Source organism: Euprymna scolopes, chromosome 32 (genome assembly GCF_053919585.1).
Source record: "Euprymna scolopes isolate OS-2025 chromosome 32, ASM5391958v1, whole genome shotgun sequence".
NCBI lineage: Eukaryota > Metazoa > Mollusca > Cephalopoda > Sepiida > Sepiolidae > Euprymna > Euprymna scolopes.
Window position 1 is genome coordinate 83,887,565 of NC_136513.1, and position 17,136 is coordinate 83,904,700.

Here is a 17,136-nt window from a genome sequence, read left to right on the forward strand (position 1 = left end):
TAACAAGCTTGTTGATAGTGCTCAATAAAAAGAGCAGAATATTATTTTATTCAATTTAGGTAAACAAAATTATCATTAGTCACTACAATAAATTTACTGTTTCAATCTAAAAAGAATTTATCAGGCGCCAGAAACCTCTGTTCTTCATCAAGGCCAGTCTTTTAATTCATTAATTTTAGACTGGCTTCATGAAGAATGGAGACCCATGTCGCTTGATGAAATCGTTTTATATTGAAACAGGAAATTTATTGTAGCGACAAATGATAATTTTGTTTACCTTAATTAAAGAAGATAATATATTGGAAAATTGTAAGTGATGTATAAAAATTATTTCATATACATGTTTTAAAAAAGTTAAAAGATTAAAAACCACATATTATTAAGTTTCCAGAATATAGTTTAAGACTGCAGTTAAAAATAAGCTCAATAAATAATGGGTTATATCGACCAGAGCTTTCGTATATTAATAGTGTATATTTCAAAAGTTTAAATATTTGAAATGATAATTAACGTTTTATATATATATATATATATATATATATATATATAGAGAGAGAGAGAGAGAGAGAGAGAGGAGGAGGAGAGGGGGAGAGAAAGAGGGAGAGAGAGAGAGAGAAATAAAAACTACCTTGTACATGTCTATATGCATAAAAATATCAAGATGTAGGTGTGTGTGTGTGAAAAATGAAAAATCAAAAATTGTTTAGATGTTCATGAATATCTTGTTCTTATTAAAACAAACTTTAAACAAGGTAGACTCATTCAATCCATTTTAAACTAATCTTGCTGAAGACTTCTTGAATCACATTATGAAATCTAATACAATTAAATAACATAATGCTTTATCACTTTTAATCAGCAAATAACTACTAATCGAATAAAACTGAAACTTTCCCAACCAAACGTTTTGCTAGTGAAATTAGATGATTCCAATATTTATCCAGATCCCAATACAATTACCAATTCTGTTCTAAATCCCCGATTCCAATGCAATCCCTGATTCCATGACAATTGCTGATTTTGTTTTAAATTCTTGATTCCAACACAATTACTGATTCTGTTCTAAATCTCCAATTCTGATACAATGACTGATTCTGTTCTAAATGTCTGATTCGGATATAATTATCAATTCAATTAAATATACCAAAGTTACATAAAAAAAATCAACTAAAAATTTGTTTACACAATTTTTGGGGTATAATATTGGAAAACAATCTATAAAAAAAAAAACAGATATGTTCTTAATTTTTATATCTCACCAATAAGTTATGAAAAAAATTTAATATTAGTAACATTTTTTTTTTTCATTAAAATCAAGTTTAAAAATAATTTTAAAAATCGTTTTTTGGAATTAGAAATTAAGCTAAAAATATATCGATTATAATACCACAAAAGTTCTGTTTTTGTTTTTTTGTTTTTTTTGATTTCCAATCCCAATTAATCGCTTCAACTTTCCATGTCATAAACGCACCACATATTTTTGTATTTTAACGTCTGTGCTTTTCTTTAAATCAGTCACATTGAATAAAGATAAACAATTTTTGGTTTTCAATTTCTATTACACTGGATTATTAATTCCATAACTATCATATATATATATATGATAGTTATAGAATTAATAATCCAGTGTGTGTGTGTGTGTGTGTGTTATTACTGCTTAAAATATATACTTGCAATATGAAATTATATATTCTATATACATCCATAAAAATTTAAAAAAAAAAATAAAGGCACTTTGCTTGATGTTTCATACCGATCCTCCTAACGATCACAGTATTTAATAAAGACTTTTTACCACTGGAACAACCACGGCTATGGACCCCTACCTCATTCCTTGCCCATATCTAGATTTTGGATCAGTGCACTCCATTCTCATGATTTGGTCATTGTTTTGGCCAAAAGGTCAAAAACCGCTCCGAGGGCCCAGCTAATTTCAATCCCTTTCACCTTCTTCGTCAACTGTTTGAAAAAAAAAAAAAAAAAAAGAAGAAAAACAAAACGGAATGTTATAAATCGGTTGGCATTTTTTCACAAAAATGTTTTGGTTTCAAAATTTTTGGAGGTATGGGTTGAGAATTTGTATTTCCTCATCTCAGTTTTTATATTCACACTATTTCAGTTAATGCAACTGCCAACTATCTTCAGGTGTGTCTTTTGAACTTAGAAATACTCAAGCAATGGATGACAGGATATGAACAATCTACTCCCATGAATTAAGTAAACAGATCAGTCAAAAATTTTTTTGAAGTTTTCAAATTTGAGATCCGTTATCAAAGTTTGCATGTTGTTCCTCAGCGGTGGTATTTTGAAATGTTGGAATGGTGTCTTGACTATGCGATATTAACGTCAGGGATGTGAGTTCCGATAGAAGCGAGCGGTGGTATGTTGAAATGCTGGCATGATGCGTTGGAGGGACAACACGCAGACTTTTACTAATTTTATTGATTTTTCTTTTCTCCAATTTAACAACATGGCAAGAAAGAAAAAAAATAGAAAAAAAAAATAGAAAGAAAAAAAATAGAAAGAAAAAAAGAAAAAAATGTATAAAATTCTGAAGAAGGAGTTTGGCTCCGAAATATTTAAATTATAAATTTGAAACAAATAAATATTTGTTTATTTTTGTAATATTGCGTTGTGATTTGGCTTTCAAGTGAATCTTATACATATTTTATTTTATTCAAATTCAATCAACGCTCTATCACGAAACTCACATCCCTGATATATATATATATATATATATATATATATATATATATATATATATATATATATATATATATATATATATACATGGCATAATTATATTGACACACCGGTTCTCGTCATATCACCGAAGTTAAGCAACATTGAGCCTAGTTAGTACCAGATGGGTGACCATTTGGGAATTCTTGGCATTGTATGTGCTCTCCGCTTATCTCGGCATTTGTTTCCAGTCGTCCTGTACATACATATCACTTGCCACTGGTATTTAACAATGTCTACTCAGGAGAGGTGTGGTTGGAGATGCGCACCTCCTGACACAAAAATTTCATGCAAAGGCACCCCTTTGTGGGTATCCAGTCTGTCAAAGACTGAGGGAGCCTCAATTGTATAGATATCGTGTATTTAGGCAGCATGTTTTCATTCAGGCAAGTATTGTTAAACAGCACAGCGTGTTTTTGTTTAATAAGCTTTTTTTTTTGTCATTTTATTTCTCGGTTAAATCTGTGTAAAAAAAATGTTTCATAGTCGTCTTCGTTCATCTGTTTTTTTGGGGGGGGTTGTTTTTTTGCAAGTACTTTCGACTGAGTTTCATCAGTCGTCTTCAGCCAGTTTTTGATTACTGTTTCATTTAAAATGTGGATGCTTTTATATTTAAATTACAAAAAATGATCATTAAGTAAAATTTGTATTAACATATATATATATATATATATATATAATATGTGTGTGTGTATGAAATTTTCCATCGGGCAAAATGCAACATGTTAAAATACCGCTATATTCATTTAACAAAAAGACGATGCCTATATAAGATACATCTATATAAAAAGATGTTAAGGCAAGTGGAATATATAATCATTATAATTATTCAAAAATAAAGACTAAATACCAAGTATAAAGATTTATTATGGAATCAATCTATATCTATACTAGCGGGGGTACCTGGCATTACCCGGGTGTTTGGAGGTGTAAAAGAAAAAAAAAAGTGTTAGTAGGGAGGGAGGCTCGAACCCGTGGCGCAAAGGAGGAAAAGAAAATGAAAAGAAAGTGATATTTTACCGCTATGCTACGAATCCGCAGGAAGTGAAAAGCATTCAAATTTAGCACTGTCCATCAAAAAGTTAACTTGCTAAGTGAATGCAGAGATGAACGCTGGTTGAAGACCAGTTAAGCTTTCCGACGTTCTATTTATTTGCTTCCATATGATGTCAGGGAAATACAGCTCCCCATAAATAGGGAGTGTCCAAATGAGTAGCAATTATCTGATATGAGGGTTTTCGCCAACATTGATCAAAACTAATTGCTTTCTGGACGTCCCGGCACGAAAGGCTGAGAAGCTGCCTTCGCTTTTGATTAGTTTCGGTTTTATACGAAAAAGCCAAACGAACACGCGAGAGGATGAAATAGCATGAATTTTATAAAAGTTAATCAAATTAAATCTAGATACGACGTCCCTTCGCAAATCATAGATATTAGCATCTAGGGAGTATATAAAATGTTTTGAAGAATAGTAACACCCCCCCCCCCAAGAATCCTGGTAAAAAAGCCTTTGCTGGACATAAAAAAACACATTTTGTCTTTTATATATATACATCACCGGTCTGTAGAACAACATACCGGGGGGGGGGGCTGCTTCCTCGCTAACTGCAACATGATAGCTTTCAAGTTTAATGTAAACAAGTTCTTGTTGAATCATTCTTAAATAGTCAAACCTCACGCAAGTTCCACCATTACAGATCATCTGATATTTAAGCTTTATCTTTTCAGCTTTGATAAGCAGTGCCCCCCCCCTCACTCCAGAAAAAAAATAATGTTTGACTATTAAGTTTCTAAGTTAAAAAAAAAAAGATACACCTGAAAAATATTTGGGGGGGGTAACATCAGCCGAAATGTGTATATAACAACTAGTGATGAGATGATTCTAATACTTTTCCAATTCCGATACAATTATTGATTCTGATATAATTACTGATTCTGAAACAATTACTGATTCTGATATAATTACTGATTCTGAAACAATTACTGATTCTGATGCAAATACTGATTCTGATATAATTACTGATTCTGATATAATTATTGATTCTGATACAATAATGAATTCTGATACAATTATTGATTCTAATACAATTATTGATTCTGATTAAATATTGATTCCAATATTAGTACCGATTGTGATATAATTATTTAGTCTAATACAATTAATAATTTCAATATAATTACCAATTCCAATATAATTACTGATTCTGAAACAATTACGGATTCCGATACAATTATTGAATCAGATACAATTATTGATTCCGATACAATTACTGATTCTGATATAATTACTGATTCTGATATAATTACTGATTCTGACACAATTACTGATTTTTATATAATTATTGATTCTGATATAATTACTGATTCTGATATAATTACTGATTCTGATACAATTACTGATTCTGATACAATTACTGATTCTGATACAATTACTGATTCTGATACAAATACTGATTCTGATATAATTACTGATTCTGATACAAATACTGATTCTGATACAAATACTGATTCTGATATAATTACTGATTCTGATACAATTACTTATTCTGATATAATTACTGATTCTGATACAATTACTGATTCTGATACAATTACTGATTCTGATACAATTACTGATTCTGATACAAATACTGATTCTGATATAATTACAGATTCTGATACAATTATTGATTCTGATACAATTACTGATTCTGATACAAATACTTATTCTGATATAATTACTGATTATGATACAATTACTTATTCTGATACAATTACTGATTCTGATACAATTACTGATTCTGATATAATTACTGATTCTGATATAATTATTGATTCTGATACAATAATGGATTCTGATACAATTATTGATTCTAATACAATTATAGATTCTGATTAAATATTGATTCCAAAATTAGTACCGATTGTGATATAATTATTTAGTCTAATACAATTAATAATTTACATAAAATTACCAATTCCAATATAATTACTGATTCTGAAGCAATTATCGATTCCGATACAATTATTGAATCAGATGCAATTATTGATTCCGATACAATTATTGATTCTGATATAATTACTGATTCTGATACAATTAATGATTCTGATATAATTATTGATTCTGTTACAATAAATGATTCCGATATAATTACTGATTCTGATACAATTATTGTTTCTGATATAATTATTGATTCTGATCTAATTATTGATTCTGATACAATTATTGAGTCTGATATAATTATTGATTCTGATACAATTACTGATTCTGATATAATTACTGATTCTGATATAATTATTGATTCTGATACAATTAATGATTCTGATGCAATTACTGAGTCTGATATAATTATTGATTCTGATACAATTACTGATTCTGATATAATTATTGATTCTGATATAATTACTGATTCTGATATAATTACTGAGTCTGATATAATTACTGATTTTGATATAATTACTGATTCTGATATAATTACTGATTCTGATACAATTACTGATTCTGATACCATTATTGATTCTGATACAATCACTGATTCTGATACAATCTTTGATTCTAATACAATTACTGATTCTGATACAGTTACTGATTCTGATATAATTACTGATTTTGATATAATTATTGATTCTGATACAATTATTGATTGTGATATAATTATTGATTCTGATATAATTACTGATTCTGATATAATTACTGATTCTGATATAATTACTGATTCTGATACAATTACTGATTCTGATACAATTACTGATTCTGATATAATTATTGATTCTGATATAATTATTGATTCTGATATAATTGTTTATTCTGATACAATTATTGGTTCTGGTACAATTACAGAATCCGTTACAATTACTGATTGTGATATAATTATTGATTCTGATACAATTACTGATTCTGATACAATTACTGATTCTGATACAATTTCTGATTCTGATATAATTATTGATTCTGATAGAATTACTGCTTCTGATACAATTTCTGATTCTTATACAATTACTGATTCTGATACAATTACTGATTCTGATACAATTATTGATTCTGATACAATTATTGATTCTGATACAATTACTGATTCTGATATAATTATTGATTCTGATATAATTATTGATTCTGATATAATTACTGATTCTGATACAATTACTGATTCTGATATAATTACTGATTCTGATATAATTACTGATTCTGATATAATTATTGATTCTGATACAATTATTGATTCCGATATAATTACTGATTCTGATATAATTACTGATTCTGATACAATTACTGATTCTGATATAATTACTGATTCTGATATAATTATTGATTCTGATACAATTATTGATTCTGATATAATTATTGATTCTGATATAATTACTGATTCTGATATAATTATTGATTCTGATACAATTACTGATTCTGATATAATTACTGATTATGATACAATTACTGATTCTGATATAATTATAGATTCTGATACAATTATTGAATCAGATATAATTATTGATTCTGATAAAATTATTGATTCTGATATAATAACTGATTCTGATATAATTATTGATTCTGATATAATTACAGATTCTGATATGATTATTGATTCTGATATAATTATTGATTCTGGTACAATTATTGATTCTGATACAATTATTGAATCAGATACAATTATTGATTCTGATATAATTATTGATTCTGATATAATTATTGATTCTGATATAATTACTGATTCTGATTCTTTATAAATCTCTGAATATTTAATCATAAAATTGTTATTTTGCTCAATTACTGCTCAGTATTAAATGTGCAGATATTTTCTCAAACATAAAAAACACAGTTGTGATGGTGATGATGATGGTGATTGTTATCTATATATTTTAGTTTTACTATTAGTTAAGAATCAATCAATGTTTATTAATTTTTCATTACAACCAGCAGTGGAAAATTTAAAAAAAAAAACAAAAAAAACAAGCTGCACGTGTGGTTCCTCTCTGCTGCTGCATGTGAGATGACGCTACTAAAAATCGTGAAGAAATGATGAATGTGAGAAGTGTGACAGACCAGGGGAAAAAAAGTGTCATTTTTTGCGCATTTTGTGGGCATTTGTGACCTTTTTTCATCAGCTGAGAATGACGACTCCCAGTGAAAGTGAACAAACAGTGTATTTTCACGCTTTAAGACATGTATATTAGAATTCAGCGCCATGGAAAACCACTATATAGACATACATATCAAGTTTTTGAGTAATATGAAAAAAGAGCTTCCAAAAGGCATTTTTTAGCCCTAAAAGTCCCAGAGGGATGCAAACCAGAATTTGGCGCAGATACTCAAGTCCAAAAAGATCCAGGCTTGGCTTCAGAAGGAATGCTAAGACTGTATACCCATGTCTCACTGGCCCCCTCCTACCCCAACCTGAACCTACTGAACAACTTTGTTTAGTCATACGTCGAAAACATCACCAACATGACCTCCCACAACACCAAAGCAAGCCTGATCACTACTAATCTGCCGAGTATTCGCCAAGCTCCTGCCAGCACTTGTGGAAAAGGCATGTTCCCGGTTCTGGACCTGTATCAAGATGATTGAGGCTGAAGGCAGCTACCTTGAATAGTCGTCATCTTTAGTACATAATCAATTTACTTGAATTGGTTTTTTTCAATAAATGTTTCAAAATAAAGCTTTAGCGTTGTTTTTTTTATTTAAGGCAAAAACTTTATCTGTACATAAATATTTATCAATGGAACTTACCGTAGATTGATTTTTTTTTTTATTTCCATTTTTCTTCATAGACCATACTCTACAATAAATGGGTTTTTTCTAACGTTTTAAAATATGCTCGGTATATTTCAGCATTTTATGTAAGCCGCCAACATATGCCGGGGCAACATCAAGGAAAAACGAGTTATTAAACTGCAGAAGTATCAGAAAGATGAAAGTGGCAAACTTCGGTGAACATTTTTCAACAAATGGTTTGGTCGAGAGATGACATGAAATACGAGGTTTAATATTTGTCGCCCATCCAATGTCAGGTATTTCTGTTAGGCTCCTTTTATCGGTACAAACAAATACATACCTGGACTACTTTTTTCTCTGGCAACGAATATCCATCTTGCAAAAGAGAGTAGATGTAAGTCAGATCCATACAAAGGAAAGGGTGGCCACTCTTCGGCTTTCGACACACTGCGATATAAAGAAACAGAAAATTTATTCCTCGTAGCTGGAAAATAAATTGGATAAAAAATTGGATGTACATGTTTGAAACCCAGTGCTGATTAGATGACGAGCGACACCAGAAAATATCGGGTATGTGCACACACACACACAATGATAGTGAACTGGGCATTCTGGGTGTCGAATCCGATTGCTGAGCTGATGACATCATTTGTAAATAAAAGAATCGTCTACATTTCTGGTGCCTTAAAAAATGACCTCACTAACACAATTAGAACAATAGACATTCCAATTCAAGGAATATCAATATAAGAATATATAAAAGCCAGGTACGGCCCACAATGGAGTATTGTTGCCACATCTGGGCAGGATAAGCTGCTAGAAGCAGCTTATCCTGCCTTGACAGAGTTCAAAATAGATTTCATAGCTTAGTAAGGGATGCCCTTTTCTCTTCCCTGCAACCTCTTTCTCACAGAAGAGACGTTGCGAGCCTGTCTCTGCTTTATCGTTATTTTCATGGCAAGTGCTCGTCTGAGCTTCAATCTATGGTCCCCCCCTCGCCAAACTTTCTAGCCAAAACCACTATCAATAATTTCCCCCACTCTTTATCTGCGCCTAAACCTAAATGTAGATTCCACAAACAAAGCTTTTTTCTTAGAACTGCACGCCTGTGGAACTCTCTTCCAATTGCCTGCTTTTCAGCTGACTACAATTTGATTGTCTTCAAGTCCAATGTAAACAAGTTCTTGATGAACCGTCCCCCTAAGTAATCCAATTTACAAAATTCCCATTATTTATGTTTACTACGCTATAATCACATTGACTAGTGTATACCCATTAATCCTTATCCTCGAGTGGCCTCCGGGCCTTGATAAGTAATGATTCCTATGTAAAAAAAAAATAAAAATAAAAAAGGACACAACAGAGAAGATAGTTGGACTCACATGCTGTACTGCTACCGTCATCTCAATCTGTCTGTCTGTCCCTCAATCTCTCTTCTCTCTATCTCTATTTTTCTTATCAGAAACTGCTCTGTGCTGTTATTTATGGAGATCTGCAAGTGCTGGGCGGTGTGTGTGTTTTTTTTAAATGGATGAAGGCTGTAAAATGGAGATGGGGCATTCGTTGCTTCTGCAAAGCTTAAATAAGTGGGTAGGAGAACGTATGTGTGTATGCACCAACAAATGACGACAACTTGCAGGAATAGCTCGATTCACAGGGAAAGGGCTCAAGACTGCAATGAAACTAGCATTTGTGACAGGGTTCCCCAACAGCATCTCAGTGGAGTTGCAACAAGCACCAGACCTTGACACCTTGACTACGGTTGATTTGCTGGCACGAACTTGGATACTCATATGAGATGCAGCTAAGGATACTGTTACAGTCATGCAGTCACTTCAAAGCGAAGTCAAAGTTCCACCCACAATGAATGCTCAAACAGAGATCATCTGTTACAAATACCGTGGCCAGAGCCATATAGCCAAAGACTGCGCAACGGAATGGTCCGATGGCACAGGCATTTAAAGGTTGTGATAAATAAATTACAATGTTTTAAGTCCAACAAGATTGGCCACTTTGCTGCATTTCTACCCTGGACTGAGTCACATGGTCTCTCAGAGCTCTCTCCAACAAACCATATTGATGCCAGACTTAGTGCAGACACCTGATCACCATAGTTGAATTCACACCACAGGTCCCATTCATACAAACCAGCTATAATACAGGATGTCCAAAAAGTCACTGAAGGGTTAAAAAATCTTTGTCATTTTACCATTAATGGTTATTTTTTTCTCTCTATTTCGGATATTTTACAGATAATAATTGGAAATTAATATTAATAAGTAAAGCACTGAACACCATATGCAAGTAGTGAAATTGTCAAGGGTCAAGTTCAGTGACCTTTTTGGACACTCTGTATTTTGATTTTAATCTTCAGTTCTGCTCGGTGACATGCTTCTGTCCGGTGAGATCTACAGTTGATATACTAACTGTTATATTACACAGCATTAGTGAATCTTTCAACGGGGGCTTCATCTCTAGAGCAATAGCTCTTGACATATCAAAGATAGTGCATGGTATAAAGGTCTACTTCACAAGATTACCACCTATGAAATAGCTGGAAATATCCTCTCAATTATTAAATCCTTTCTCTCTGATAAGCTTATAAGAGTAGTCGTCAATAAGCAGAAATCAGAAACTCATTGTATTAGCACTGGCGTCTCTCAAAGTTCCATCCTGGGCCAAACTCGTTTCCTGATCTTCATCAATGATCTCTCAAATCACATTCTTAGATCATTCGTAGACATTTATGCAAACGAAACCACAATCTATGGCAAGATTCAAAGGCCAGCAATAATCAAGATCTTTCCGATTCGCTTTCTTCTGATTTTGAGAACAAGTTGCAATGGGGAAAAAGGTGGTTGGTTAATTTTAATGCATTGAAAACTAAGCTTCTCTTCTTTTATCATAATCGCTATGATCCCCCATCACGCCCCAATTGAAATGAATGACACTCGTCTTGAGGAAAACACCACGTCTTTACATGATTCTGAGACTGACCTTCACTCCTGATCTGAAATGGAATTCATACATCAAATCTGTTACCAAGATTATTGGAAAAATGGTTGGATCACTCTACTGCTCCAGAAGGTATCTCACTGCCGATGCAATCCTCTATCTGTATCATAGCCAGGTACATCCTAAAATTTAGCACTGTTGCCACATCTGGGTAGGAGTTGCTCGGCACACCCTATCCAGACTTGACAGCATTCAAAACAGGCTTCAAAACCTAGTAGGTGATACCCTTTCCTCTTCCCTGCAACCTCTTTCCCACTGAAGAGACCTTGTGAGCCTGTCTCTGCTCTATCACTATTTTCATGGCAAGTGCTCAACTGAACCCCAATTTCACAAAAACACTTGACTAGCTACAACCACTATATACTATTTCCCCCACTCTCTATCTGTGCCTAAATCTAAATGCAGATTCCATGAACAAAGCTTCTTTCCCAGAACTGTCAGCCTGTGGAACACTGTTCCAATGGCCTGCTTCCCGGTTGAATACAACATGGTAGCCTTCAAAGGCATTGTAAGTAAGCTCTTAACGATTACTACACTAGCACCTTACATTCATTAACTCTTATCCTCAAGTAGGCCCCAGGCCTTGATAAATGGTGATTCCCAAGTAAAATAAAAAATAAAAAAATTCAGAAAATTTGTCATGAAAATCAAAGAGTTGATGATCGTTGATTCAGAACAAAAGAAAACGTGTGTGCATGCAAATATACGAACCATCTTCGGTTGCTTTCCGGAAATTTTCCACGGTCACATTACCACCAGCAGATTCTGAAAATATAGAATTCAATAAATATTATCATGGAACAGTCGATGGCGGAAAATCAGAATTATTTTCTCAAAAAAGGAATAAAAAATAAATAAGACAAACATGAAAAGATGAATCTTTATGTTGCAATTATTTTGACTCATGATGCAGGTATGGTCCCTCACAGTTGGGAGATTCTATTTATAAACGCTGCTGCTAGGAACTGACCAATCAAATTAATTCACGTTTTGCTATCAACCAATCAGAAACCAGAATTGCTCCGTAGAAATTAAACCTTTTTTAGCAACCTTGCATATGTATTCTTTATGTATACATAAGAAGTTTCTTTGCTCTTTGGCTACAAAATTATAAAGTCTGGAATCTGTACAAAACAGCTGTCTGCTGAGACATCATCATCTCTATCGTCTAGTGGTTAAATGTTCTACTGTTGGATGTATGTGTGAGCGTTTCACATACAATAAAACAGTTCATTAAGACTCGGTCTGTGTAGCACACAGCAAATAACATACGAGGTGTCTTCAATAAGTTTCCAGACTTTTTTTTGTATAGACACTTTTATTGATCGTATACATATGAAACTCTAATCCTCTTCAAAGTAATCTCCTCCGGCTGCAATGCAGTAATAATGGAGTGAGTGTATATAAACAGTGTCTATTTAACAGATATCTTTTTAATGTTGTGATATAGTGTGTGACATCTAGTGGTTAAAATGTTCCTCTATTGTTGTATGTGTTGGTGTTTCACGTACAATAAAACATTTCATTAAGACTCGGTGTGTGTAGCGCACAGGCAGGTAACAGACGAGGTGCCTTCAATAAGTTCCCAGACTTTTTTCGTAAAGACACTTTTATTGATAGTACACACATGAAACTCTAATCCCCTTCAAAGTGATCTTCTCTGGCTGCAATATAGTCTGGACTATAGGGAGAGTGAGGAACTGTCTTAATACCTATGACAACATCTTTCTTTCTGGTATTCTCTTAACACCTTTCGAACAAACTTTGTGCAAATCTTCAGTTCCTCGCGAATAATTGTGTGCACAATTCCGATACTGACGTCAAATCGTGCACTTATTATCTCAACGGTATTTATCCATGAAATTCTTTATTTGGCCAATCAACTCTGGTGTTCTGACTTCTTTACTCCTCCCAAACCCCTCATCATCCCTCACAGACTTCCTCTCTTCCTTGAATCTATTATGCCACTCAAAACCTGATGCTAGACTCGTTCAAGATGGTCCAAAAGCAGTCTGAAGAATTCCATACGCTTCTGTGGCATTTTTTCAAAGTTTAAAACAGTTTTATTGTATCTCATTCTTCTGATTTGTCATTTTTATTGATAGTACACACGTGAAACTCTAATCCTCTTCAAAGTGATCTCCTCCGGCTGCAATGCACTTGTACCATTCCAACAACTTCTGAAAAACCCCATGGAAGTCTTCTTGTGTCACATCCTCTTTCATCTCACTTTTCTCATAACGACAGCCTCTAAGGTTTTCCTTGCGCTTGGAGAATGGCACTTGAGTTCTGATCTAAGAAGATTGATTCACATCAATATTACGGATTTTTTTTATTTATCAACCAATTAATTGACTACACTTGGATTCATGTAAATAAAAAAAAGAATAAAAAATAATATAGTGATGCGGACTGTACGTTAGAGAATATAAGGTTTCTCAAATTACTCAAGGCCCTAGATATGACCTTAAACTATATCCAGTGGTGAGGCCCGAGCGTGCAGGCTTTAGGGAGTGCGGGCCACCCTTTAATTGCTATTGCTTCCAGGTCCACTCTGACTCAGAGTGGTAGTACCTGTTAGGGTCCCAACTATGGGTTAAATAGAAAACGACTTGAAAACAACAAATATATTCTATTAAAAAGTTTTTCTTCAAAATCTTTGGATTCGGCATTAAATAACCTGAAAAGGGTTGATATGCCGTAAAGCAAAAACAACCAAATCAAATTAGTTAAAAACAATGACTATATTTATTACTAATGGAAACGGTGCATAGCGGAGTGAATGTATATAAGCAGTGTCTATTTAACAGATGTGTTTTTAACATTGTGATACATACCGTGTGTGACGTCTAGTGGTTAAATGTTCTACTGTTGGATGTATGTGTGAGCGTTTCACGTACAATAAAACAGTTCATTAAGACTCGGTCTGTGTAGCACACAGGCAAATAACATACGAGGTGTCTTCAATAAGTTTCCAGACTTTTTTGTATAGACACTTTTATTGATAGTATACACATGAAACTCTAATTCTCTTCAAAGTAATCTCCTCCGACTGCAATGCAGTAATAATGGAGTGAGTGTATATAAACAGTGTCTATTTAACAGATGTTTTTTTAATGTTGCGATACATACCATGTGTGACGTCTAGTGGTTAAATGTTCTATTGTTGTATGTATGCGTGAGTTTTCAAATACAATTAAACAGTTTAAGTTCATGTAGCGCACAAACAAATATCATATCTCTTTCCGTTATGTCTTCGTCTCTTTTCATTATTCAAGTTCATCTGCCTCCAAAGGTAACCAAACAACAATAGGTTTTATATTTGATATAACTTTATTCTTGACTTCCCATCGCAGCTGCAAGATGTTATAATTTTCTAAATTAAGCTAAATTCACATTCTCCCAGCTTCCAAAACACAGAGACGATATCTTTCGTCTTGACTTGTCCCGTCTGACTCCAAAATCTAAACTCTGATCGTGTGTATATTATGGTGTTAAATCGTAATAAAACGAAACAAACAAGACTTTTAGGAACAAACATGTATTCACAGAGATTACAGGCAAAGCAGGTTGAGCAATACCATTCCTCAACTGTAGAGTGTTTGCATATGACCTTCTTGGCCATGTGCCAATCTCTGACTCTGGAGCACCGGTACTCCTTACTAAAAGTGACATCACCAGAGGAAGTGACGTCATGAGAAAGTCCATTAACCCCATGAAGGGGAATCTCCATCACCCCCATCCCAAGCTTTTTGTTCGTAAAAGTTTTCAATACCTCTTCCTTTTAGGATTTCCCATCAATGGCTCGGTAAACTTTCTCTTATGGAACGACTGTCGTAGTTCAGGTGTTTGTTGAGCAGGTTCTATTGGCTCATATTCCAATGGTGGACTGTCGCTGGTTCCAACTGATCGACATCTTCTTAGTTAGTTCTGGTGACGTTTGTGGGTATATGTTGGTCCTTGAATGATATATACCATGTCAACGACTCTCTTAGTAATTGTACCCACCTCCCAGAATGATGTGTTGTTTTTATAACTTTTGAAAAACACTTTTTCACCTGATATGAAACATTACACTGGGTACACAAGTGGTAATTAGTGGTCTGGACTGTTTGGGTAAGAACTTGTCAAAAACGGATCTCACTTTCCGCGCAAACATCATTTCTGCAGGTGAGACTGCTGTTGGTGTATTCGGGTTGGGTGTAATCCTACACACGTGTAGAAATTGTTGAAATGCTTCCTTTTTAATCTCCGGTAGAGACACCGGGAGTTCTCTGATTGTGTTGCCCATTATCGTTATTATTTCCCCGTCCGCCTGAAAAGTGGCAATGATGGAATCTTCAAACGGGTCCCTTTTCAATGGTATCAGCCTGGATAGGCTATCCGCATGGCTAATTTGTTTCTCATCAGTTTTGTCAGTCTCCTTAGGTTGCTTTGGCTTGGGGAATTTTTTTGGTGCGGGTTTTTTAGCTTCCAGCTTTGCAGTTTCCGTTGAAGATTCCTTTTTTGATTTCTCTGTTGCTGCAAATGGGACGTTTCGTTTCTTCTTGAAAACGGGAAAAGTGTTTTTCTTTTAGTTCGAATCTTGCTCTAGCCTTTGTACATTTTCCTAGTCCTGGTGAGAATACTTCTGGAAATTCCACTTTCAACTCGTCCTTCAGTTGTTGCTCCTCCGTAGCCGAGTCTTCTACCCTAAGATAGAATTTATTCATAGGTTGGTCCCACAATTCGAATCGCTCCATCCAATCAGTACCGAACAGGTTTTCGGATTTCCTATGTACATACACTTTCACTTTTTTAGTAACACCATTTAAGGTCACCGGGAGTGTGAGCTCTCCCTCAAATTCCACTTTATCGCCTGTCACAGCTCGAGCTGATTTGTTCGCCTTTTGCATGGTTGGTTTCCTTAGCCTTTTCCATGTCTTAAGGTTAATGATGGACAGGTCTGATCCGGAATCCAATTGTAGATGCACAGTTTTATTTGCGATGTTAACTGTGACATATTTGCGCCAGTTCTTATCAAAATCCAAGTCGAATCTAGTCTGTCGGACATTGTTCTTGACCTTGTTCTTCCTGCACTGGATCGCTTTGTGGCCCTTCCTGCCACATTCGTTGCAGTACTTATCTTTGTAAAAACATTGATTCGACCTTGTAGGGGATTTGGGTCTTGTGACTGGGTGGTACTTATTAGGTGTGGCCTGAGTTTTCTTACTTTCAACTTTGCTTTTCTGGGGTGAGTATTTTTCCGGTCTGAAGGTTATCCTTCTAATGAATGTTGCGCCTCGACGTGTCTCGAATTGTTCCTTACGCAGACTACCCGTTGACAATCCTCGGCCAACTTCTGGAGAGTGCGTCCCTGTTCGTTCTCAAGTCTAGAGAGAACACATCATCTAATCTCAGTGTTTTTAGATGAGACTAAATCCTGTGCAAAAATTAAACATTTGAAGTCATCTGCCGATAAGTCAGATAGATGGAAATCATTGCAGTATTTATTTACCACGGACGCGAAGGTCAGATAATCGTCGTCGTCGCTTTTTTGTATCCCTTGCTTCTTGGTAAAAACCTTAGAGACACTCTAATATGAGGGTGGACAAAAAAAATTTTTTTTTTACTTGCAAAACAAAAACAAAATAATGTACTGTGATACAATACAGTTGCAAAAGAATAAAAATAATTGTGGAATTGGTCGG

The 17,136-nt window shown here is 34.1% G+C and overlaps 1 protein-coding gene across 4 annotated transcripts in view; it reads right to left on the bottom strand.

The window, feature by feature from the left end:
• Window positions 1–1,393: 1,393 nt before the first annotated feature.
• The window catches only part of LOC145256456 (ectonucleoside triphosphate diphosphohydrolase 5-like), a 110,832-nt gene continuing 95,089 nt past the window's right edge, over window positions 1,394–17,136 (bottom strand). For 2 of the 4 annotated variants that reach the window (XR_013863993.1, XR_013863994.1), the window contains exons 12-15: window positions 12,158–12,211; window positions 8,772–8,878; window positions 1,655–1,959; window positions 1,401–1,583 (exon numbers count right to left, since the gene is read on the bottom strand). Coding sequence is in view for 2 of the 4 variants with exons in the window: in XM_080115382.1 (XP_079971508.1) it covers window positions 1,873–1,959; window positions 8,772–8,878; window positions 12,158–12,211 (248 nt within the window). In the remaining 2 variants the exon portion in view is untranslated. Of the gene's footprint in view, window positions 1,960–8,771; window positions 8,879–12,157; window positions 12,212–17,136 lie in introns of all 4 variants that reach the window. The other 2 variants (XM_080115382.1, XM_080115384.1) reach the window with 1 other exon arrangement.